At 43.8% G+C, this 26,240-nt stretch overlaps 1 protein-coding gene across 1 annotated transcript; it reads left to right on the forward strand.

Annotated features, from left to right (window-relative positions):
• The first annotated feature begins 683 nt into the window (after nucleotides 1-683).
• LOC147160133 (protein O-mannosyl-transferase TMTC2-like) lies at nucleotides 684-26,240 on the forward strand. Its single transcript, XM_086060230.1, has 12 exons — nucleotides 684-1,068; nucleotides 13,016-13,607; nucleotides 18,264-19,092; nucleotides 19,219-19,333; nucleotides 19,659-19,744; nucleotides 20,018-20,202; nucleotides 20,297-20,375; nucleotides 20,995-21,116; nucleotides 21,931-22,012; nucleotides 23,447-23,561; nucleotides 23,622-23,685; nucleotides 24,670-26,240. The coding sequence occupies exons 1-12, from the start codon at nucleotides 986-988 to the stop codon at nucleotides 24,859-24,861; spliced, it is 2,544 nt and encodes an 847-aa protein (XP_085916356.1). The 5' UTR covers nucleotides 684-985; the 3' UTR covers nucleotides 24,862-26,240.

Below are 26,240 nucleotides of genomic sequence, written 5' to 3' on the forward strand. Positions count from 1 at the left end.
TTGCAGTGTGCAAGTGCATTATTATGCCTCATGTATATATTATTCAATTATCCATCCTAAAACGGGATTGATTCAAGCATGTAGGCCTATATTATAGAAATAAAAATTCTACACACCCGTTTCAATACCAGATTTTTGTGATCCAAAAAAGTACATCAAGATAATAATTTCAACGAAATATAATTTTTTAAAGAAGGGAAGTAAAAACAAGCGACTGAAGTAATGTGCTTGCACAAGTGTACACACCCTCTTTGGAGTCAGCACACATCTGCCACCATTTAAAGTGTCTCCATATTACCTCCAATACAGATGTTCTTGTAGGCTTTTCCTGAAATTTAAAACAAAAATAAGTTTTTTTGCTAAAGCTGTTACGGTTTCATGCTCAGTCTCCTGATCTTCACCCCCGCAACAACTGTCAGCTACATTTCCAACTGCTTATTACACGTTTAGTGTTCAGTGTGACTATCCATCTACTGAATGTTCTTAATAAAATAAATTCTTACTCATTTTTGGAATTTATGTTAAAAAAAATTATAATTAAAAAATACATAATTGACAATTCTGACCTTTTATTCATAAAGTAGTTGGTTCTTTCAGATTCAGCAGTAATAGTATTAAAAGCCCTCTTTGTATGCCAACTATTGTATTCGGGACATCAGCCAGTGCGCATGCGCAGCCTTCTCCCTTCAAAACCACATGCGCCTGGCTCTCGCTCCCCTCCGGTACAAGCACGTTGACCAGAGATGCGAACGTTGTCGCCCTCGATCGCCTTCTGACAACGCTCGCGAGCCGCTTGTGAGCGTCGGTGGCCGGCGGGGGAACGTCATGGCCCGCCCTGACACACTTTGGTTGCGCCGGGAGAAGAAGCCCCGCACGGCGCGGGGAGCCGCGCTGTCGAGCGGCTGAACAACGACAGACTTCCCTGTCAGCCACTTCTCGTCATCCTCTTCGAAGCCATCCGCAAGCCCCGCTTCGGCTCGGAGAGATGATCACGGAGCTGCTGTGCACCGCCGTGGCCGTGGGGGTGTACGTGAACACGCTGCACGCCGACTTTTGCTACGATGACAGGTATGGGGGTCGCCCGGAGATAATGCCGCCCTACTCCTCCTCCTACTCCCATTTTGCCTCCCGGCTGCTACCACCCTGGCTACCCTGGTTAGGTTACCATGGCTACGGCACTTGTTTTGCATGCGTTGTTGTTATTAATCAGTGCTGGTTTAAATTGGACTCTCAACCTGCACTATTACATGAGCATGGTATCAGGTATTGATACTGTAGTGGGATTTTGGTGTCAAAATATGTACTCAATTTGAGTCTAATCTCTGTCTTGCATTTCTGAGGTAGCAGGTTCGAAACCCTGGCTTTTTGAAGTTTGAATGTGCTTGCTGGTTCCTCCCATGTCCCAAGAAGATGCATGTTATGTTTATGGTTTCAAATGGTTTCTTATTATCTGCTATCATCTAAAATCAGTTGGATTTTTTTTAGAAACACAATCCCTGCTACTGCCCGAGTGCTGACGACCCCATGTTGTGCCGACACTGGTTCTACACTTACACTTGCAATAAATCATCAAGTGATGACATGTAAGCAATGTGTTATATTATTTATGTGAGTGCAAACACTGAACAGGTGCTTTCTGCCTGGCAAATGCCAATAGTCACTCTGCAGGCACTCTTTAAAGGTCACAAATCATATTACTCTTACTGACCAGAACACCTACTATTAAGCCAGTTGCTTAAGGAAAATGGTAACTGCCCTATACACTTTTTGACCTTACCTAAGTTGAAATAGTCCAACATCTTCACTGCTGACAGTTTTGGAAAATGGATGGATGGATGGATATGTTAATGTCCATTGTGTAGTGCTGTGCATGCTTCTTAACCTTGTTGGAGGTACTGAACCCCATCAGTTTCCTATGCACATTCACCGAACCCTGCTTTATTGAAAAATAAAATGTGATTTTTTTTAATTATAATAATTTTTTTCAAAATTCAAGACATAGGAATAGGGCTTACTGGTGAACAAAAGGAACACGCAGAGTGGCCTATTCATCAAAAATGTCTTTCTTCATCTTGAATTCAGAAAGCGTTGAGTTCTTGTATTCCCCATCACAATGCTAGTGTTCCTTTAGTTTTGCTAGCTAGCAAGTTGTGCTAGTACAATTGTTCAACTTGGCATTGCAAATCATGTAGTCACTCAACTGATCTCTACATTTATAGAGCGCTTTAAAACAACCACCACTGTATTCATTAATTTTTTTAAAGATGGAACCCAGGTGCAGTTGGTACAATGAAAACAGCAAAGGCCCCAGAATTTAACCCTGTGGCACACCATACGTTCCGTTATACAGTATATGTGAATTCATATTGCACATATTCGTCCAACCACTTTTCTTTGTCTTGACCTCACAGATCCCCTGTTGTTTGATGAAACCCAGGTAAAGAACCACTGGTGTAGTGGTTCACATAGCTCACTTTGTAGCTCAATTGCCCTATGATTGAGTGGTGAGCAGTCCGCCAAATATCAACTGGGATGGACTCCAGTCCAGCTCAAACTAATCTTGTGGGGAATAAATGTTAGAAAATGGATGGATGGATGTTTCACGTCCATTGAAGTAAGTATGCTGATTCACATAGCTGTGGATCAATTGAATCTATCAAACATTGTATGATTAATTAATTGGCAAACAGTCCAGGGTGTACTGTACAACTTTTGACAAAATTCAACTGGGATAGGCTCTATAGCTCCTCTGTGACCCTTAACATAATGGGAAAAAAAGGATGGATTGATGTTTTGAAACTCAGTGGAGTGGTTCACATAGCCGATCGATTCCCACTCAATACACGTTTACAATCATGCTATGATTGACTGTCAACCAAAATCCAGCCCAGAACATGCTTCATTTTCCATTCTCGTGTCCCACCGCAGTTGTTTGCCCAGCGTATACCAGACTTTACGGTGATGCTGCCCAACGGTCTTCCATCCATCATGCTTGTGCGTACATGTGGACGTAACATGGTGGCGCTTGTCAGAGAGCCTTTGGGCGACGGATTACCAACTGTGCTGCCCCGCGCGTCCGGGCCCACACTCCATCCTTGCCGTCAAAGTTCAGCATCCACAGACGCTGCCCATCAATCAAAGTCTCTCTGGTAATTTACACGGGGGACAAACACGGGGCTTTGCTTCACGGCTGTGAGATGGAAGTGGATGAATACCAATGAGAGGCGTGACCCTCCCTGGCTCTTCATCAAACGGTGTCCTCGCTCAGGGTCATGAGTCGCGTGCTGGAGAAGGCTCCCCTGGGGGGGGGGGGGGGGGGGGGGGGAGTTGGAAGAGTTACGAGCGGTTAGCAGCAGGAGTGGAGAACCACTAATCACTCTGCAACACTTGTCTGAGAAGACTTCTCGACTAATTTCCTTTTTGATCCTCGCTTGTCTTTCCCAACGACCTTGGTTGTGAACTTCCAAAAGCTCATCTGACCTTTTACCCTCCTGTAATCAAATCCTGGCTACTTCACATCACATGGAGTTGGGAGAATCCCAGACGAGATGGCGAGGAAGGATAAGTCTTCCGTTGGCCACGCGGAATCCAACTTGCGGGGATGTTGCCTCTCTGCTTTTGCAATCACATCAAGTGTTTTTCCTGGGCGCACAGCTAATGCTAATACCAATGAAAGAATAACCCCCCCCCCCCCCCACCCCGCTGCTTCTCAGACCATTACAGGTTTTATTACAGGAGCTAGGAGAGGAGTTGAGCCAGACCAGGGAAAACCACAGCCATTGTTCTTGGGTTTAATAGAAATGTTAAGTAAAGTGATTCGCTTTTTTTTTTTTTTTAAGTGGATTACTATTCATTTAAATCTATATACCAGCCTTACAACGGATTGCTTGTAGAAGACATACTGACTGTATTTACTTTCAGTATGGAGAGAGACACATTTTTTAAATTGACAAATTAATTGGTGGAGTTTATTTATTTATTTGCAGGCCTTTATTTTTATTGTAGAATATTATGAGTTTTTTTTTTTTTTTTAATAAGTTGTAGAGCTCCTTAGAACAGAAACACACGAATAGATTACTACAACTACTCACAAAGATAGTTGTCTATATGAACTTGAAGGATGACTGATTGCGTTAAGCCATTCTTTCGGCTACATCTATGTTTATCCTTACAATTGACTGCTTCCTAAAGGAGAGTGCCTTAGTTTCAAGAAAACAAACAATGCTACTCAAAAATGTGCTTGTCAATACGAGGGAGGTGTTTATTTTTCTTTTATTGATTAATTGTGGCACATTCATTCATCTTCATCAGTTTTTATAGCAGCCTTGCGACTGATTGCTAGTCGAAAATAATAAAAATATTTTTAAGATTTGTGTCTAGTTAACAAACGATGCAGACATTTTTGACAAATGGCCTCAAGTAATGAATAATTGGCACATTATTCAACTTAAGTTGGAGGCAGTGGCATGGCGGAGCGTCCTAAGTGGCTTTTAGCATTGGAAATATTGTATCCTGAAGCCTGAGTGACCCTAACCCTGTTTTTAATCTTCACCAATAAGTGCATCAGTATGATAATGTCCCTCAAAAATGCCCTTGATCCCGGTTCAAAACCATACCGCCTTGAGAGCAAACGCTAATGAATTGCCTCGACGCTACGCCACACATGACTCACCCGCGGAACGCCTTCAAATGAGGAAAGTATTCATGAGAAGAGCATTAAACGACCACATGTAAATTACATTGTTATATGAAAAACAGGCCGCCTCTTTCTTTTTTTGTTGCTTCTGGCATGAAGATGAGTAAAGCAATGTTCCTATTTAAACAACAGACACACTTCTTTCAAGGGAAATATATTCGCATAGCCATTAATCAGTCCAGGTCAAACATCCCAATCTGAAAATGGTAGCTGGATATTATGTCATAAACACTCACGCTGCTTAACGACAGAAAAACAGTCATAACGACATGAATTGCCCAATGGCGCCACTGGCTCGCAGTGCTGAATGTAATTGTCGCAGTCGGCTGAAAAAAGGACCCAAAAGAATCCGAGTTGTGTTGCGGCTGTTGAAGTTACACTATGTGCTCCGAGTCTATAAATATTGGTGCAAGATGTAGGCCAAAGAAGCATGTGAGCAAATGGTTGGATGTGTGTGTGTGCGGCAATATTATGCAGCTTGGGGGGTGACAACGTGTTGGCCTGCCAGGAAAAATGTTCCTTGGAAATGAATAACATTGTCTCAAGACATGCAGTCTTTAAAAAGTGTTGGTGAAAAGTCGCCAAATGATTGTGTTTTAAGCAGAAACAGGCAACATGCTTCACAAGTGTGGAGACGGTGAACCCACACCCCCTTACTATTGGCAATGTGTCACCATTATGTCATATTGCCGCTTAAACATGTGTTTTTATTCATCGGCAGACTTGTTTTAGCAGACTGCTCGTTTGGATTCAAGGGCGAATTTGTCAAAAACAGCAACCTCGCAAATCGAGGTCCTGATCCTGTTTGTGGCATTGCATTTCCACCATGTCAAGGTGCACTTCTAAAAATGACCAACCAGCGTAATCCAAAACCCAACACAATCAGATCGGGTGTGCATGTGCAGGCCTCACCATTAGCTAGCCTCCTCCATCTTTTTGTAATCAATAGTGACTACGTTTACGTGCAGTCAATATTCGGGTTAAGGTCCAAATTCAGGTTTTTGAAACATTCGGGGTAATCGATTACATGCATGCGTGGAAAAAGTTACTCCCGTATACATGATCAGTTGTGATCAATTGGAATGCCCCGTTTGAAAGTGCGACGCACGGACAACGTAAATAAATAAATAAATGTCATTTCTGCTTTAACTTTTTATGGTCAATAAAAGATGTAGCTTTTTTTTTTTTTTTTTTTTTTAAAGCTACGCGCTTCTTTAGCGCCACATACCCAGCGCTATTCAAAAACAGACCCAGAAAACCTTTTTAAATCACCCCCCACCACCACCCAAGACTGTGAAGGTGCAGGCATGCTTCATAAACGTGGAGACTCTTGGCTGCCGACTCCGTTTCATGGGCGGGTCGACTCCCCAGTCAGTGTGTGTGTGTGGAAATAATTTGGTGTTTCACACCTCATAAAAACCACAGAGGGATGGACCGAGAGTCAACGCGAGTGACTGCGGGTCGAAGGGGGATCAGGTGACAGCCCCCTTTGGTGCTTTTATTGTGTGTGTGGCATTGAGATGCAGGAGGTATTTGTTTGCCTCCGGCATCACTGTAGCGCAATATCATTAAATGCTGTGTTATTACCCGTGGAGAGTTACGGCTTTGGCCAAGGAATTTGAAGTGGGTGAATTTCTGCATGGATGGTCTCGCAATGGGATGCGGCTTTGCAGGCACCCAAGTGGATATCAGGTGCGCCGCTTATTAAGTAAACATTGCAGTGGTGGCGGCCCATTTGTGAAGGCAGCCAAGATAAGTGGAACAAATGTACATTGGATGAAGGCAGCCAGTCTGACCCCCCCCCCCCCAAAAAAAAATTAAAATCCATGGATGGCGGTGATAGGAGGGGCAGTAGGCAAGGTTTACTCGTGCATCCATGATGGACAGTGACAAGAAAGTAATTTGTTTTTAATGGATTTTTGCTGCATCCAGAATTCTAGACACAATTTTTATCTTTAGCCTTTTATATATTACTTTTGATCCATCGCACCATGCTGAAGGTCACTGAATTATGCATGTTGATGTGGGAAAAAAAGGTTTGTCATCCTTGCACATAAATGGAAAACCCCATACAGATGGGAGCCTTTGTCAATATTTCAGCAGCCAAAATGTGAGCTACCGAACGCAATCAGGCATTCAACTTCTGGAGTGTCATCCCACTTCCCTTTTTAAGCCCACCTAAATAATGACAAATGTGGCTGACAACAAGTTTAAAGGCCCACCTCTTACAAAAGTGCTAAGAAGTCTGTCGAACAAGGACATGATGCAAAAGATGCCCATTTGCCATGTTTTGTCTTTGTAAGTGGTTTGTCCCATGCATTTGATCCTGATGGTCTTGCACATGTCGGGGAAACAAAAGAAAACGACTGCTACACTCACTTCATCCATGACATCATGTCTGCATGTCCCTCTTGGGAGATTCCTTTCGGCACTCACGCAGAATATATAGCTCTCTGCGGCGACCACACAGCAGCGACAGAAGGTGGCGTAGGAATATAATGTACTTTTATGACACCATATGTGGTTGCGTCATAGAGTATGGGGTGTATATTTAGGGACTGTGTTGAGACTTGGACAAACTTGGGTTAGAAAACCCGCGGAGACGTTTATTTGTGTTTCAATACAATCCATTATGCTAATCTCATAATTTATAGGTTGGAATAGCTGGCCTTTTATTGCTAGGATTTGCTGCGCTTTGCTTAAAGGTCAAATAGGTGGGATTCCCACTTTTAGGAGGACCCATGTGGAAGCAGTGGTCAGGCAAATGGCTTCCTTGTACTCACAATGTTGATGACAGTTCTCAGTTTGAAAAGATCTTAGATAATTAGCATGAACCCTAACCCCTGCGGTACCCTTCTTTAGCTCCCGTTTCTCGCTTGCTAATGCTGGAATGGGAGAAAGAAAGGATGGCCTATAGTGAATTGGATACAGTGCTGCACGGCCTGTTCGTTTGGCTTGGACAAACGCTGCATGGGTAAAGCAGCAAAAGAAGCTCCAAAACCCACCCAGCAGGGTCTTTCGGGGGGGAACTCACTTGAAGCTTTGCTACCCTTGAAAATGCTGCATTTTTAATTTGAGAGCGGATTACGAGCAAATTCTGGTGGTGCTTTGAGGCTCTTTTTGAGTAAGAACAGAATGAGCCTCTGTTTCTCCACCTGCTCCTTTGGCAAAACCAAATCCAGCAAATCATCCAGCAGCCCTGCAATTTGTCATCAGCAATTACAGGTTCCACAAAGGAGGCAACAGGGCTTGGGGTCTGGATGGACGTTTGAATAGTCACATAAATGGATCTTCAGAATCGCTTATCTCTCTTGTAAAGGTTCTTCAAATTTAGCATTGGATTGGACACAATCTCTCAGTGTAGTCCGTTTCCCGAATGATCCCTGGAACTGGCCTAAAGTGACCCCAGAATTTCTGTGTGAATAAGTCGTAATTGCTACCAAATTTCACATTGCTAAGTGAAAAAAAAAAATCATAAATGTGTTTGGAACGAGATGTACCATTTACATGCATCTGTAAAAAAAGAAAAAAATATATATTCTTGACACGTAGAGTGTCCTCGGTATTTAATTATTTCATGTTTAATTCAGCACATTGCCATTGGATGTTCAGCACTACTTAGTTATTTTCTTCACTTCGCATTAGTGGAGCTAATGACATTAACGCAGGAGTGTTGCTCCATATTCAATCTACATGGTAAGACAAATTAAATAACCATTAAAAACAAAACAAACACTGCAGTACCTGGACTCATAATTCATATCTCCAGCATGTACACAGCTGCAGTTCGTGTGTTGCTTGGCCAACTTGCAGAGCAACGCTCGGACCAAATTTTAATCAAGCAACACATTTATCACCATGGAAGCAGGCGGGTGCGTCAGGGAGAGACCACCCTAATTAGTCGCTCAAAGTCAGACGCTGTAATTAACCGTACAGACTCTGGACAGACCGATTGGCTGATCATTTGCTTTTCCTGCAAACATGCCAAAGGGACTTTCCTGCCGCCATTCTACTGCTGGAATTGAAAGACCTGAAGTTGGTCTGTGTGGGTGCTTTTATAATACCATGAAATCACATTTAAATCCGTTTTAAATCAGCCACACTGAAGGCATATGGCGTATTTATGGCGTATATATTGGGTGATACTTTCCTTAAACAACTGAGGCAGGGACCTTAATGTACACAAGGGAAAGTTCCTGGAGGCTTTTGGAATGAATCAACAGTTTAACTTGTTCCTCAAAAACAATGATTCAAAGACTTTTCAAATCAATTGTCAGGCTTTTGGGGCATGTGGGTGGTGTTAATTCCCAAGTCAGTACCTGCATCTGCGTACTTTCTGCCCCTGAGGGCGAGCCAAGCGTTGGTTCTATTAGCCATTGATTTCCCGTAGACCTTCCCCGCTTGAGCCTAAAGATTCATCACGGACATTTATTGACATCATCACTCAGGGAAAGTTGTGGCGGGACCTCCCACTTCTTTTGCTTTTACTTTTTGCTGACGCGGCAGCGGTGGCTTTTCGGCTTCACCGTCCGTTTAGCACGGGCAATCGATCACCCCTAAGAATGCAATGAGACTTGAATCAATCCACTGAAAGATAAATGAGGGAATGGACCTGAGGATAATTGGGTTCATAATAGATTTAAGCGCACGCTCAACAATGGTCTAATCAAATCAGGAAAGGTGTCCCATCGCCACTGGCAAAAATGCTATCTGGACATTTTTGCCCGTGTCCTTCTTGCCATATTCCAATGTTGGAAAGTGTGGGAAAAAGCAATGCGGGAGCATTGTTCTGCCAGTGGTGCCGCTCATGTCTGATGTTTGAACACACACTTCCTGAGGTTGGACTTACAAACAGTGCAGATACAGTTGATAACGGAGGAGGAAATATTCCATTGAGTTTGCCATTTTTTCAACGTGGCAACATTAGTCAATACGAATGAGTGAGGAGCACACAATTCGCATTCTACCTTTAGATTAACTGCGTGTTTTAAAACGTGATAACTTTCTAATCCTTTTAGCCAAGTAAAATAGATCAAATTGTCGCTTGTTCTACCAAACCTCTTCGTTTCAATCTCTTTTCACAACTGTGACCTTCTGGCTCTTTAGGGTTTTCATTGAATTAGCACAAAAATCGAGGAGGAACCTTAATAGAGCAAGTCTAGACTTGGGAGTCTGTAGTACCAAAGGAGTCTACCGTCACGGATGAGATTCTAAAGATAAGATGAGAGACAGGGGGAGGATGATAGATGAAGGTTACAGGGAGAAAATGTATTGAAATAAATTATGAAGGAATGGGAGGCTATTGGGAGAATAAAACTCAAAAGCCTTCCAAAGTAAAAGAGGCAAGAAGAATATTTCCATGAAACAGCATGGCCTTAGTGGCAACCACGGGTTAATTTATGTGCCGCCAGGGAGTCCAGTGATGCACTGTACAAAACAAAAGTGTAATTGTAACTCAGCCAGTGGTGATTACTTTACGTGATGACTGTTTATGCTGCTGCTGCTGCTGCTGGTTATTAGGGCCGGCGCTGTTGCTGCAGACGGATCAGATTCGAGTGCAGCTTTTCTGTGTTTTAATTATGTTGCTATGTTTTCCTGCATTGTTCAACAACAACGATGCAGGTAAGATTAGGGCCCGAAATTTGAAATAACAAACAACGGCTGACAATGTGTGATAAAATGGCTGACATTTCTTGGTGAGCGAAACAATGATTGGGTGCATCTGTATGCACACGGAAACACAAATGACTGGTGGTGAGATCATTCTTGGGGGGAGGCGTTGGGTGAGTGCTTCATTTGCATAATAAAAACATGCACGCAAATAGTGAAAGAAGTTCAATCTTTTCGGACAAGTCGGCAAAAAAGTCCAATTTTAAAACTAGCCAAACACAAAAAAAGGAAACCTGAAAATCCGTCCTGTACTTTCAGGATGGTGAATAGCAGCTCCTGTAGCCTGCCTGCTGGCGTGGCCCAAATACGGGGGTGGAATACAAAGGAGAACCCCCCTACATCCCCCACTTCTTCTGTCACTACGGGAGACCACTTCATGTTCTCAATGAAGCCGTCATGCTCACAAACACAAAAACAGACACCTTGCTGATTACTGTAGCTTTCTTAGAGCGCATACGCGTAGCATTCTTTCCATCCATCAGTAATGGAAAGGGCGACTCTTTGATGATTGGCTGGCACTGATTTGAATATTTAAATTATTTATTCCCATGACTGAAAAACAAGGAACCTTGCTTTTCGAAATGGGAGCTGAATGAGGAACTGTAAAGATGATGTCGAACGATGTCATGGCCGATAAAGCGTAAACTGCATGATGGCCGCAAGCGAGCCTCCAAAACAAGCACACTTTCTTTGTTGGAAAACAATGTTGGGAAATGGTGGGAGTTTGCTCTATCTACCGTAGCTCACGCGAAGGCAGCTTTACAAGCTCGTCAGGGAAACTGTTAAATTTAGTCGACATTTAAAATAGTCTTTAAGTCTCCTGGCAGCTCTCCCGCTCTCTTTTTAGACTCTAAGCGTTAAAAAGGTACAACATCCAGACAAAGGAAGTCCTTGGCTGAACCCGCACCACCCTCCCAGCCTCTCTATGCAGTGCAGCATGCATGCACAAAGACAGAAAGTGTGCTAATGATCATCAGCATCCCCCAAGAGGAAGGCAGCATGTAAGCCCATTGTGCATGCAGCACGTCGTATTTTATTGGAAAGACTGTTTGCATTTTAAGAGTAATCTATATTAAGTGTTTTTAAAAAATTATAATTTCTTTACACCGCTTTAACCAAGAATAGGCGACTAATGATGAGTATAATTTGGTGAGATCATGAATTAAAAAAAAAAGGTAAATTTTATTTTTAGGACTATACATTTTAGGTATAAATGTGAATTGGAGGAGGAGGTTGGTATCTAGGAGTGATTTTTTTACAACTAGGCCATGGTGGAGGTCAGGGGAGCTACTGATTGGCACATGAATGTATATCCAAAAATATAAAATGGAACATCCTGATAGCTATGTTGTTGTTTTTAATCATTTTAATAACAATGTGACTCCTTCCACTGTGTAAAATATACAATATTTAGAAAACCTGAAAAGCAAAACACTAGCTTTCTTATTGTACGCAAATTCTCTATTGAAGAGACTTTCAAAGCAAGCCTTCTTCCTCTTTGCGCTCATTTAACCACCTCCTATTTCCTTTCCTTTGTGTGCATGTGCTACTTTCTCACGAATAGCGTCCATTCAGCAAGGCTTGTCTCTGGTACATCTTTTTCAATTGTTATAATTGTGAGCTCAATCTGATTGAACTAAAAAAATATTTTTTGAACAGTACTGTTTGCTGATGCTTTTTCACATCCCCGCTACCCGTGTACCCGCTAATGAGGAGAATCAACGGCTGGCCTCGGGGGCTGTGAAACTTGCAAGCACCTGTACATATGTCAGAATACACGAAAACAGTGTACAAAATGGCCCCTAGGTCAGTGTTTGATGGGAGTATTCACCATGTTTGTTCCCAAGCGTGTAGAATGTAATAAATAGATTAAAGGAGCTCATCAGCAATATGGAAAAGCAATTACCCCATATAAGCATGGACTCAACTACTACTTAATCTTAGGGTGCACTCACACTAGGGCCATTTCTTCCGTACCGTACTGAAGCCTGATTGTCCCCCCTCCCCTGTCCACCTCCGGCCCGCACTCACATTACTCTAACCAAACCGTGCCCGGCCTCAGTTGCCTCCGAAATATACGTCATCACATTGATTCACGCAAGAAGAAGATGTCATCATGGGGGACTGCGCTTCATCATCAAACCAATGTGAGCACTTTGCTGCTGCCATTTCTCTTTGCTAGGGACGCGCTGGTTGTTGTAGTGTCAAGAGTTCAGGTCGCTCGCTATATACGTCGCACGTACGTACATGAAGTCATGGTTACGTTTTGCGCGGCAACTATTTGCCGCGGCTGTGCGCATGTGCGGCTAACCGTACTGTTCTCTGGCCCACCTCTCCCAGTCATGCTAAACTGGGGATCCGAACCGTACTCAGGCGCGGATCGATTGCGCTCACACTACCGGACTTTGACAGCAAGCGTGCTTGGGCACGGTACAATAGCACTAGTGTGAGTGCGCCCTTAGTCTCATTTATTTGAAGCCATCCAATTTCCTCTAATCCAATATGTGGTATCCGACATAAACACAGGGCTCATGCTAAGGTAGTTAAATGAGTATATTATCCATCCATCATACCATACTAGAAATAATCTAATGCATCCCAGTGAGAACAGTATCCGTTTAAGAGCAATATTTCCCTCTCTTACTCCAGTCGAGCCATCAAGACCAACCAGGATCTTCTCCCAGCGACCCCGTGGACCAACATCCTGTATGACGACTTCTGGGGCACCCTGCTCACCCACAGCGGCAGCCACAAGTCCTTCCGTCCGCTCTGCACCCTCACCTTCCGCCTCAACTACGCCCTGCATGGCCTGCGGCCCTTTGGCTATCACCTGCTCAACGTAGCGCTGCACGGGCTGGTGACGGCCGCTTTCACCGCCTTCAGTCGGCAGTTGTTAGGTGGAGGCCTGTGGACTCTGCTGGCCGGCCTCCTCTTCGCCTCTCACCCGGTGCACACGGAAGCAGTGGCCGGCGTGGTTGGGAGGGCGGACGTCGGCGCAGCTTTGTTTTTCTTGCTCGCTCTTCTCTGCTACGCGAGACACTGCAGGCTTCGAGCGACACGATGCTGCGGTGGCTCTGTGGTGCGCTGCTGGACGTGGATGATGGGCAGCTTGTGGTGCGCAGCGGCTAGCATGCTTTGGAAGGAGCAGGGAGTGACAGTGCTAGCAGTGTCAGCCATCTACGACCTCTTCGTCTTCCATCGACTCACGTTCCGCCAGGCACTCCTGCTCCCACTCGGAAAGGTAAAACTGGGGAATCCGGTGTTCTGTCCCATTTCCACTTAATGGTTGTGTTCTTAAATCTTGGCTTGTTGGTGCAGAAATGTCGGGTGTCACACAACCATTTGCATTTCATTAGGTAGGAGCAATTAGGAAAGCTGTTTGTCCGTGCAAGCATCACTCAAGTGGCGCATGGAATTGAAGCTTTTGTGCTTATTCATCATGCGCTAAGCAGCAAAAGAGGGTCATTTTCCACTTCCATGAAAAACATTGCAGCCAGTTTCCAACTGAGGCATTAAACACAAAGGCCCAAATACAAGTGTGATCAAGATTAAGATCTTTAACACACGAATGCATTTCTAGGAAAAACGTTGTTTTTTTTGCAAGCATCATGCAGTATGTGCAGACTAAATATTGCAGTGTTCTTCTTCGGAATAACCTTGATTCTCTCATTACTGGTATTTGATTAGAGAAACTGCTCCCTTGCCAACACGACGGCACTTGTAAAGTGCTATACAGACGTAATAAAAACTCCTTGGCTTAGTCGAGCAAGGACAGACAGCTTTCTGAGTCCAAAAACGACTGTCTCTGCAGCTACTATACATTAATCTATAATCCTTGATCTTTTATTTGCTGGTTGACCACATGTATTGCACCTGTTTTCCAAAATCTATAAAAAAAAAAATGGAGGTAAAACCAAGCGAGAAGCTAAGCCACATGAGGGTCGATTGTTGCATTGCACCAAAGAGGAAAACAGCAGAATACTGTGGGAAATAAAACAAGGAAGCCTTCCACTTTTTCCTCCATTGTTCTGATCGCTTACAGTGCAGTCTGGAAGACTTCATCACTCTCAGTGATTGTTTGAGGCTGTCGTGACAAATCTTTCAGCGTAGGAACGTCACTGGCTGCCAGGCGGCAGGGAGTGGGGGTTCCTGGTGCCAACCACCACCCCTCCTACCGCCACATCTGGCTCATTTATCATGGTGCCGGTACTCTCCCGTATGGGCCGAGCCGCAGTTATCTTGGCAGGGAGCTTGTTACTCGGCGGGCTCGGTCGTGAGGGCAATTGTTTCCTCGATAATGAGCCAGACGTCTCAAAAAGAGACTCTTGGGAACACAAAGAGATGAAGGACGCAGGAGAGGGAAACTATGCTCTCATTTCCCTCGCTTTATCTGTTCCCAGTCTTGGGAATGGACCACTTTTGTTTCACTTGAGCTAGAGTCTTTAGTTTTAAGGCTAAAACAGTGGCAGTGTCTGCTTTGTAACGTCGATTCTAAAGATCTCCGACCGCCGTTTCACTGCAGAGGTGAGAAAATGCTAATCAGCTGACAGATGTGCTCTGGCCGGCGGTTCATTCCTCATTCCATTTACCCTCTAATCAGACTGAGATGAGATTTCAAATGGGGAAAGGTAGGACGGGCAGAGAGTGGAGAGTGGGAGATAGAGACAAAGGAGGGTGTGGTGCTTGCACTGCATCTACAGAGAAGGAAGAAAAAAAGCTGTATTCCATCACCACCTCATTTAATAGTTTCCTGAGTCTAAATTTGCTTTCTGTGTAATATTTTGGTACATACCTCAAAGGTACAACAGCAGTAACTTTATACTGTAAGTCAACCACAGAAATGAAGACGTTGCTATTGTAAATGTTGCTATTGTAAATGTAAATGTTTCCATGATGAAATTACTATGATTACGGTACACACCTAGAATCATAACTCCTAAACCTTGTGCTTATTCACTTTGTTTCTTGTATTAATATTTTTGAATAAAATATCCTTAAACTGGCTAAATAACAATCCATGTGAGTTAAATCCGATGCACAACATCAAGGGCCAACACTCTTGAAATCCCCAGCTAGCACCACCAATCAGCTCCAGTCTTCAACATCTTTGGATTGCTTCATCAGTGCTTTGGAGCTATTAAGTATTGTTAATTTTGATGGAACACGGTTCAAATGCCACACATGATCGCTCAGTCAGTTGGAAGAAGTCACCATCACTTCTTAAACTGGATGCGACTTTAATCAAAAAAGTCTGTCGGACTTTTTCCGTCCGCACCCCTGCCGTCTTGAGCCGATTCTCTGCAGCAGCTTTTGCGCGTTATGAAGTCAGCCGTGTTCCCCTGCTGCTGCTCTGAGCGCGTTTGATACTCTCGGCACGCTGCTACACCAACACATGGATTCATAAGATGAAAAAGGCGATGGGGGAAAATTAGGAAGGGTTGACGAGGGAGTAAAAAAGTAGATGTGGCAGTATGAGAACGCTATAGAGATTGACAATGTGAGAATTTGAACGGTTTACTCAATGTTCCCAATGGTACAGTTCAGTTCAGCTTGTGAAACAGTATTGATGTGTCTAGTTCAGGATGGGCAAACTCGGTCCTCGAGGGCCGGAGTCCTGCAGGTTTTGGATGTTTCCCTTCTCCAACACAGCTGATATATGATCAGCTCACAAGCAAGCTCTGCATAAGCCTGATAACAATCCCGTTGATTGGAATCAGCTTGTGTTGGAAGAGGGAAACCTCCAAAACCTCCAGGACTCCGGCCCTCGAGGACAGAGTTTGCCCACCTCTGGCTCTAGTTCATACCTTTAGGTAGCTTAACAATGGCAAAAAGGGTTATGGCACCAAACCATTAATGGAAATACAAGAAAGTTTGAGTTTTGAGGCTATTGAACTCCACTGATTAGAACATGTGTCATCTTAGAGTCTATTAAAAATGAAATTTTAGGGGCCAACATGGGAGATTTGAAGCAACTCTTGGCTCTTAAAATCTTCCAAATAAAACCCAACGTTAATCAAGTAAATTCCAAACAGTTGTTTCCTAGTCTGACGTAAAGGATAATTATTATCTGCATCATCTATTGTGGTTAACCACCTCCGGGGACGACACACAGCCAAATTGTGTGTTTATTTTAGTAGCAGTTGATTTTAATGGAGGCAACAGTCTTTGGTGTTATGGAACGTTACTGCGTCATTGATGCTCCTAATTAATCAGTCAGCGTGGTTTTCAAATGAAAAAAAAAAATCAACACCCTCGTGGAGATTGCGAACAAAAATGAGTATTAATCCCCTTTCCGATTGGATTTAGGGCATTTTTGTTATTGTACTAATAGCCTGGAGTATCTAATAATTTGGAAGTAGACACATGATGTAAAGAACTGGTCCTACTCAACTACTCACAAGAGTCCATTACATTTTGCATTTATTTATTTTTGCTCAGTTTTGCTTTTCTAAATCACCAGGAAGCTCAAAATCCATTAAAGGGAATTATCAATACCAACGAATATATGTGAGAAAGTGGATAAATCATGGCCGTGTTTTGCAATCTTGGAGAGAATCACACTGCTTAAATAAGCATCTTGCACCTGTGGGCTGTTCATTTGATTCACTGGAAGCACTTAAAAACTGATTAGCGTGAAGATTAATGGTCACGCTTGAAAGCAGCTGATGCATCTAGGCGGCAATTAAAGAACAATTTGGGGGACACATGAAGCAGTTAAGGCTAAAATAAAGCTCATCTACTTTAATGCCACCAATGCTGGAACAACTTTCGCTTACATGGGAAGACCGGCATCTCTCCATTCATGTTCCACCTGTCAAAGTACTCCAAAACTTCCATCAACGGGCTCTTTTAAGACCAACGCAAGCGTTCCAAGGGGCCTGTGGGGGGTTGCCTGCCCCTGTTGACCCTGTCATGTTTTTTTCCACTTCTCATCTGGTGGAATCAACAGCCGAGCTGGAGCCAGTAGGTCCTGCAAGGCCGTGCTAACCCTCTTATGATAATCCTAACGTGCTAACGTGGTTTTGTTATGGACAATAAGTTTTCCATCATGGTCCCCTTTTAAGCGAACACACAAGGAGATGTTCAGCCCATTCATGACACCATTGAGGGCGTTAGTTTTCATCATGGAAATTGTTGATAAAACACAGACCACAGCGAATGTTCTGTCCCGCACATTAGAATGCTTTATGGTATATGTTTGTGTGAACTCGTACGGTCCTGAGACGGGTTCAAATCTAGTTCATGCCAAGGACGAGCTGGAAGATAACAAATGGCCTCACATAAGAGGCAGCAAACAGCGTTTCACTGGTCATCACTCACATTACGTCGCATTAAGTCTACGAAGGAAACTCTGCTTGACCTTCACCTCCAAGACATCTAACTTTATCATATCTAACGGACATTAAAACTGTGAAAAACTTATAAACGGAGACCAATTAAAAGATCAAGGTTTAAAGTGTTGCGTGACAGTGAACCTCATGGCTGCAGAAATAAGGCTCTTATGAGATGTAAACAGTATCTGCATACCAACACAATGAGTTCCAAGCTGATTAGCAGTCACACTGGAGGCAACCCTGATAGCCAACCGGGAAAGCCCACTTAAGTCAAGACTATACCAAGGTATCAATATATGGAATGATAATAAGACATCAATTCTTTAGTATGAACCTGTCAAAACCAAGTTTTGTTTTTAAACTCATATAATCATTCCAAAGAGTAGACTTGGGATTTAAAAAAACTAACATTTTAATTAAAGTTGGATCCCATCACAGTTTATCACTACAGTCCTATAATTCTCCTTTCTTCAGCGCCAAAGCCAAATGTATTAGACCATTATCTTTCTGATTAAACTCCATACAATTCTTAGGACCTTGGTGTTATTTTTGCTTCGTTTCAGAAGAGGAAACAGAAAGTTTTGCTGAGTCTCGCTGTTTTGGCTACCTGGGGCATCATTTTGCTGTCAGGCCGCATCTACTGGATGGGCAACAAGCCTCCCAACTTCTCCAACTCAGACAACCCGGCAGCCGACTCGCCGCATCTCCTCACCCGGATGCTGACCTTCCTCCACTTGCCCGCCGCCAATGCCTGGTTGCTGCTTTGCCCCGACAAGCTGAGCTTTGATTGGTCCATGGATGCAGTGCCCTTGGTGAGGTCCTTGGCTGACTGGCGGAATCTTCACACACTTGCCTTTTACATAGGAGTCATTCTCCTGACTTGGTTTGGGTTTCACGGCCCCACCTCCAAAGGAAAGGACACAGCTTGGAAAGTAACAAATGGAAAATCAGTCACCAATGAGAATGGTTACCATGCCGCTGACACGAACCACAACACAGACTTGGGGCCGCCAAAGTTCACCCTGAATGGGTCAGCCGGACTTCACGACGACTCTCCTTGGATGTCCCTACCACCCACAGAAAAACTTGTGATATTCTCATTGGCCTTACTATCACTACCTTTCATCCCAGCCTCCAACCTCTTCTTTTATGTCGGTTTTGTCATTGCGGAGAGGGTACTCTACATTCCCAGCATAGGCTTCTGCTTACTAGTGGCCACTGGCGCAAGAAGCTTGTACGTCAGACTGAGAAGAAGAGGCTGCAAGGCCTTGCTGTTCAGTCTGTGTTTGGGGCTGGTGCTGTTAAACGGATTGAGAACAATTCAAAGAAACAGGGACTGGAGCAACGAGGAGAATCTGTACAAGTCAGGCATTAGTGTGAACCCTGCAAAAGGTAAGATGAGCAAGCCCTTACCATCCTCCAATATGTGGATTCTCTCAACTTTGGTTTTTAGGTCTTTGGCTTCCTCTAGACAAGACTTTATCCTGCCTGACACGTGTGTGTCAATGTCTCCTGCAGCCTGGGGCAATTTAGGAAATGTTCTGAAGAGCCAGGGCAAGATGGTGGAGGCGGAGAAAGCATACCGAAATGCTCTGCACAACAGGGGGAACATGGCTGACATGCTGTATAACCTGTGAGTGTTAAAGACATCGCCCACTCTCTCACTCTTGCCACCTTGATGGGAGGTGTGCTAATCGTATTTGTCACATACCGAGGGAGGCAGAAGGCGAGGTGAACACAAAGGACTGAGAGGCAGGAAACAAAAATAGATGGGAGAGAAGAAGGGCAATGAGAACATAGCGTCAGTGGCTCTTTGTAGCTTCCTCTGCGACTTGACCTCATTACGTTTTTGGAAATGACACAAAGTTACCAAATTATTGTCCTCAAATTCCCAGGATTAAAAAAGTACCCAGTCACTCTCAAAGATGTGTGCATTTGCCACTCTTGATGTCTTCCAGGGGTTTGCTGCTGCAGGAAAACGAGAGATTTTCCGAGGCACTTCATTACTACAAACTGGCGATTGGGAGTCGGCCAACGTTAGCATGTAAGGAAACCTTATGTAATGTACAGACAATGTCTTTAGTGGTTGTTTGCACATTCTGACATTCTGCAGAGTCTTTGGAGTAATTAGACCCTGACAAAGGGTCACGCGCTTCACTTCCGCGGCGTCAGACGCGCCACATTTCGGATATCGGGCTATTTCAGCTCAATCTCAAAATCTATAAAGAGCTAATTAAAGAATATCCATCAGATTAATCAACTGTTGAATCAAAACATTTTACAGCCTCGCCTCTTCCTTCTCAATTGTGTGCTGCAGCCGCCTACCTGAACACGGGAATCATCCTGATGAACCAGGGCAGCCTGGAAGAGGCCAAGCGGACCTTTGTGACATGCGCCAACATTCCTGACGAAAATCTGAAGGATCCACACACCCACAAGAGCTCAGTCACCAGTTGCCTGTATAATCTGGGAAAACTGCTACACGAGCAGGGCCAACAGGAGGTACACGAAAATGCTTCACGGTTATCAGTTTCCAGTTCCAAGGCCTATTTCATGTTGATTTAAAACAACATGTTTTTTTTCCGGCATCCTACAGGAGGCCCTCTCCATTTACAAGCAGGCGGTGCAGAGAATGCCCAGACAGTTTGCACCGCACAGCCTTTTTAACATGATGGGTACGCCAATTTTGTTTTGTATGACACTAAGATTAAACTCTGGGGTCATAAATCTGGTGACACCTACTTTATAAAATGCTCCCATGATGGCATTCAATGCAACAATGTAGTTCGATGCTGACTTTGGCTGGAGATGTGTTGATGAAACTTCTTGTTAGATGATCCACATGTGAGGGGCTTTAAAGTGAATTCAACAAATGTTAAAAGCGTTGCCAAAGCAAATAGCAGAGCAGCGCAGTTCCTAAATGTGCACTTCTACTGGAGAGGATTGAAGCTAATCCAGGGAATAAATCACATCCAACGCCTTGTTATTCTAACACTAATGACATTAATGGAAGCTTAAAGTTGAGATGGTCCGCTTGAGCTCTCATTGAGGATAAGAAGAGTGTTTAGTCAGGTGGGGTTGGGGGCGTGTGCTGATGTCATGTTGATGTCATGTCACTGAAAGGGCCAACCCGCATGTGTCTTCATGATTTGTTTCCCAGCATTATGGATGTTATAAGATGCATAGTTTGTCCTTGAGTAACAAGCTAGTTATTTTCTCCCAAGACAAACTCCAGGACCAGGAGCTTTATTTTACAAATTAAACCTTGACCTCTGTCCCGTTTCCTGTTCCCAGGAGAGGCCTACATGAGGCTGAACAAGCTGGAGGAGGCAGGTCACTGGTACAAGGAGTCCCTCAGGGTCAAGCCGGACCATATACCGGCACACCTCACTTATGGAAAACTGCTGTCCATCATAGTATGTACACACACAGGCTCCCTGTCTAAGTGAAGCTGCATGGAACAGCACAGGAACGCTGTAAAAAGAATATCATGAGACGACACCCAATGCGTTCATTTCGATGAAAGTCGTCCAGGTCTTCTGCCAGAGAGCCTTTAAAAAGTCACTGTGGTGCCTGCAGGTCACAAGTGTGAGGACGTGGACTGGTCCATTCCCAGCGTGTTCATTTTTGTGCGCTTAAACACATATCAAGTAACAGGTCACACACACACTGATGCCCAAATGTTTTCTTGCGCTGCAGCAGCTGCAGAAAAAACATCCTGTCCTTCCGCCAGAAAAAAAAACGTCACTGACACTGATGTGACAACAGATGTGTTCACAGCTGAGTCCAGTTTGGCGGTGGGAGTTGCCCTCCATAAACCCTTGAGGGATATTTGACCTCTTTTCTTACGTGACTGAAGACACAGGGCCAAGTACTTAGCTGACTTTTTCTCAGCACAAATGCACACCTATAATATTTAGAGGTGCAGTGTTGGTAGACTGAACTCCTTGAGGCCCTGTGCCTCGACAGGAACCCGAGATCAGCCGGACCCTGGACAATGGACCAGTGGACAGACTTATAATGCAATTACAAGGTCTTCCTTATTAGATCATCCCAACAGATTTTTTCTTTTTGGTCTCCTAAAGGAGTCAGACGCAGGGAGGAAAGTTCAAACTGAAGTCTTGAGTCTTGAGTTCACTCCGGTGTTCTACATACATGTCAAGAATTTTAATGAATGGAAGCCCATGAAAACTGGATCATAAACTTAAGTTTTTCTACATTTTCTTGCAGGGAGAAAAGACAGAAGCAGAAAAGTACTACTTGAGAGCCATTGAGCTGGACCCCATGAAAGGAAACTGCTACATGCACTATGGTAAGACGGAAAAAACTTCAATAGAACTTAAAAGTCCAAAGTGTGGTGCTGTTCTCGTCTGGGCTTTACATTCATGGTCAGTCTTTGAGTCTTTGACCGATTACACAGGGATCTTTAGATGCTTTCATCTGCCATTCAAGCGTGGCGGCGTCAGTCTCGTATCCAGACCACAACCAGCTGAAGCTCTAATTCTAAACCAGGGCGGACTCCGTGTCGCGGCCTGTGTAAGCTGATAACACTTGTTATTATGGGGGCTCAACAAATAATGGCAGGATGTAGAAATTAGACCGGGGAGGAGGGGGAGGACAACTGTATAGTTGTTTGTGGGGGCTGGGGGTGGGCAGTGATCTGTTGTTCGGGTATCTTAGACGTGGGCATATGATTGCTTGCTTGGGGAAGTGGTCGATGTGTGTTTGGTGTTGTTGGGGTATGACACCAACATTTGTTGTTGAAGGGTGTGATCTAGTTTATAGATGGCTGTGCGATGGTTTTTCGGAAAAGTTGTCGCCGGGGGGGGGGTTTCTTTTCGGGGTAGGAGGCAATCTGTTAATGGCGGAAGTGATTGCATTTTCCGGTGACGTTGAGAACGAGGCGTGCGGTTCTGAGGAATCTGTTGTTTGACCGTTGACTGCGTTTTGATTGGTTCTTGGACAAAGTTGTTGAATGGTGGGTGTGATGGTGCGAGTAATCATTGCTTCTGCTTGGCTGTCAACGGGTTGCAGTCTGTTGTTCGATCAAGTTGGTTACAAAGGGGTGTCCGTTTTTCAAGTTGTCGACAGGTGGGGTTACGTGGGTGACTGATGTACTCACTTTATGGGGCTTGATTGAGCTTACCGTAGTAGGGACTCATTGGCCCCCAAGTACCTCGAACCCTGTCGTGCAGTTTCCAGGAAGTAGGCCGGCCATTGTGTCCGCCATATCTTCCTTCTTTCCTCTGCCCTGGCTTGCTTTGGCACCTGGTAAGGTGGAGCACTGCTGTCTTTGGACTGTGCCGCTTCCCCTTCCCCTCCGTGTTATCTTGCAGACTCTTGTAATACGTGATATTTATTTGGCGCGTTATCTCACATCTGGCTGCTGGAGTGTGTCCGGAGTTCACGGGGTGAGCTCTGAACGTGCGCCTGATATCTGTTGGCCATTTTAATAGGAAGATGCTCAGGACAAGCAAATGCTTCCTGTCATTGTTTGGAGAGCAGGCTGAACGTGCCTCAAAGAGCGTCTGACGCGTAACATTTCATCATCTTGAGACTCTGGGACAGGAAGTTGTGACTAGCATGTCAGGTGGCTGGTCAGGAAAAGGCGCAAAAATATATCTGAAACATCTTTGCTGGTTATTTGCCATCTTCCTGTTAATTTCCTGTGACGCTCGTCTTTTTCATCCATCTCGCGTTGTTCCCCCCCACTCGCAATTATTGAATGTTTCCGTTCTCTGTGCAGGTCAGTTCCTGCTGGAGCAGTCGCGACTTGTCGAGGCAGCAGAGATGGCGGAGAGGGCCGCCGAGTTGGAAGGCACCGAGTTTGACGTGGTTTTCAGTGCGGCCCACATGCTCAGGTTAACTTTGAAAATAAAGGTTGTTTTATATCTCGTATTGACACTTTGCAATCTTTTCAGGCAGGCCAGTCTAAATGAGGCGGCAGAGAAGCAATATCAACGTGCAGCCGGCCTCCGACCACATGTAAGTACCAGCTTCACAACAGCAGTCCACCCAGAAAATGTGGCAGCGCTATTCCATCCTGCCACTGGCCAGTATGAATGAATCAGTGACTTTAAAAAAAAGAAGTGCATGCTTATGTCTGGGAGAGGTCATTTACAGTTTGCAGGAAGGCATTTTTTTTTTTTTTTTGGAGACAAGATGGAGAAACCGCTTTCCTAGCGTCATTTGTCTTTCTGGTGCCGGTCCACTTGACTCGTTTTTAAAACTGAAAGCCATGAAAGATTAAGAGAATACACTGCCAACGCAGTTTGGAAAGCTAAAATAATGAACTGTATATTTCTGGTCTCTGGGCTTTTTCTTGTCTTAGAATAAGTAGTTTATCGGTTTTCTATGTCTTCTTGTTGAGCGTCAGCCTCTAAAACATCAACTTTAACATATCACTGCTAATGAAAGATTAGATGCTACTGTCAGATGATGGAAATGGATGTCAGTCCATGAGATGAGCGCAATGGGTGAGCACACTCCAGCTGTATGATACTGCGTATCGTTAGCCTCGTGGCTTAATTGCCCAAGTCCTCCATGCTACCACACAGTCAAACGTGAAAGTCGTTTTTTTTGGGGGGGTAACACAAAATGGCACTGAGATCAAAGATCACATCATGATGGAGGCAAATGCATGACATAGTGTTGCATGAAACAAAAAGCAGAACGTTTGCATGCTTGGCACTGTGAAAGCTTGATACATAAAAGTTGTCAGCAGAGTGAGAAGACTGGAGCTGTCTTGCTCTGCGGCTTTGATGGTGGATACATAAAACCGTTCCCAAGCATCCAGTCAAGGTCACCGCTGGTGCTGTCGCGCATGTAACTCTACACCAGTGGTTTTCAAACCAGGGTCCTTGAGTCATAGCTTGGGACTGTCCTTGGACCAAAAAAACCTAAGATCCCATTTGACACCATCAAATTACTGACCTGTTAACTCACTTTCTGACCGTCCGCTTCCTGCAGTACCCGGCGGCTCTCATGAACCTGGGCGCCATCCTCCACCTGAATGGAAAGCTGGTCGAGGCCGAGGCCAACTACCTGCGGGCGCTGCGCCTCAAGCCCGACGATGCCATCACGCGCTCTAACCTGCGCAAGCTGTGGAACATCATGGAGAGGCAGGAGCTCGCCACCAGGATGGACCAACTTTCAACCTAAATAAGCGGGCCAGGGTCCGATTGTGAGGTGCTGAAATGAACCGTGGGGTGACAGCGCTGGCTCGTTCATCTCGGAAAAATGCAATTTGTCAACAGAACTGAATGTGCTGCATGAATAAAGCAGCACTTCTTTTACAAGTAATGGAGGTACAGTGCAGATGACTTGACCACGTCGTCTTTGAACATTTGTGGAAAAAACAACAACATGTGGTGCCAAAGCTTGTACACCTTTCGTGCCCGCGAAAAACACCGGTAAATGCACCGGTAAAAACTCCTTTCACATGTTGTTTCTTGTGTGATCATATGTTAATTTATTAATACTGTTTTATTGTGAAGGCCAACGAATTCATTGGTTGCTTACATTGTTTGGTGTTGCTATGATGTGACATGAACGCGCCATCCCGCAAAACTGGACTGTATGAGTATGAGGGCCACAACAAAAAGAAAAGCAATCAGTTGTAATCTTACAAGAATAAAGTTGTATTTATTTGAGGGAAATGTAGCAATTTTCATGGATAAAACATAGTAATCTTGCAAAAATAGTCAGAATTATTTTAGGATTTTAAAAATATCTTTTCTAGAACTTGATGACTTTTTAAAACAGATTTTTTTCCATTGTAAAATTCTGATTTTCATTACAACATTTTTGAAAGAATTATGACTGTAATCTCTTAACATTACAATGTTTTTCTTCGGAAAAATATGACTTTATCTGGAAAAATATGGCTTTATTCTCATAATGTTACTACATTTTTCTCAACCCCAACTTTATTCTTGTAATATCAACTACAATGTCACTAATACAACTTCTTTTTCTCACTGACTTTTTTTTCTTGAAAATATAAAATTGAAAATATCACTTTATTATTGAAATAATCAACTACTCTCAAAATAATTTTTTTCTTTAACTCATGTTAAAAATACGACTTTATTCTCATAACATCACAACTTTTTTTTCTTTATAGCGCTTTTTTCCTAAATAGTAAATATTATTTTAAAAAATTACAACTTTTTTTTAAATCTTAAAACTATTACTTTATTCTCCCTAGATGACCACATTACAGTATTCTCATGTTTTTGGTGTAGCCCTAATCCCCCCCATACATTTTGTACTTTCTAAAAATTGAAATGGCCCCTTTCAGTACTTTTTTTTTTTAACAACAAAGAACTCACAGTTACCAACATTGTTATCATGTAGCAGGCTGTTAGCCATGACTGAAAATCCCACAATACAAAAAATATCACCGAATGCATTTGTAGCAGAAACCAAACATTACATTAGATGTCTTTCATGGTTGTGCAGTTTCAATTAGAGAATGTTTATGTGTTTTGTAAGGACAACTGAACCTTGCGTCCAGTATAAAAATGTTTGCCAACTAA

This window comes from Leptonotus elevatus, chromosome 17 (genome assembly GCF_054856555.1).
Source record: "Leptonotus elevatus isolate MCC_2025b chromosome 17, RoL_Lele_1.0, whole genome shotgun sequence".
In the NCBI taxonomy this organism is placed as follows: domain Eukaryota; kingdom Metazoa; phylum Chordata; class Actinopteri; order Syngnathiformes; family Syngnathidae; genus Leptonotus; species Leptonotus elevatus.

Coding starts and splice junctions, on each gene's coding strand:
- LOC147160133 (XM_086060230.1), top strand. CDS start 986: ATGATCACGGAGCTGCTGTGCACCGCCGTGGCCGTGGGGGTGTACGTG. Junction 20,203..20,296: donor ACGAGCAGGGCCAACAGGAG/GTACACGAAAAT, acceptor GGCATCCTACAG/GAGGCCCTCTCCATTTACAA. Junction 23,686..24,669: donor CAGCCGGCCTCCGACCACAT/GTAAGTACCAGC, acceptor CGCTTCCTGCAG/TACCCGGCGGCTCTCATGAA.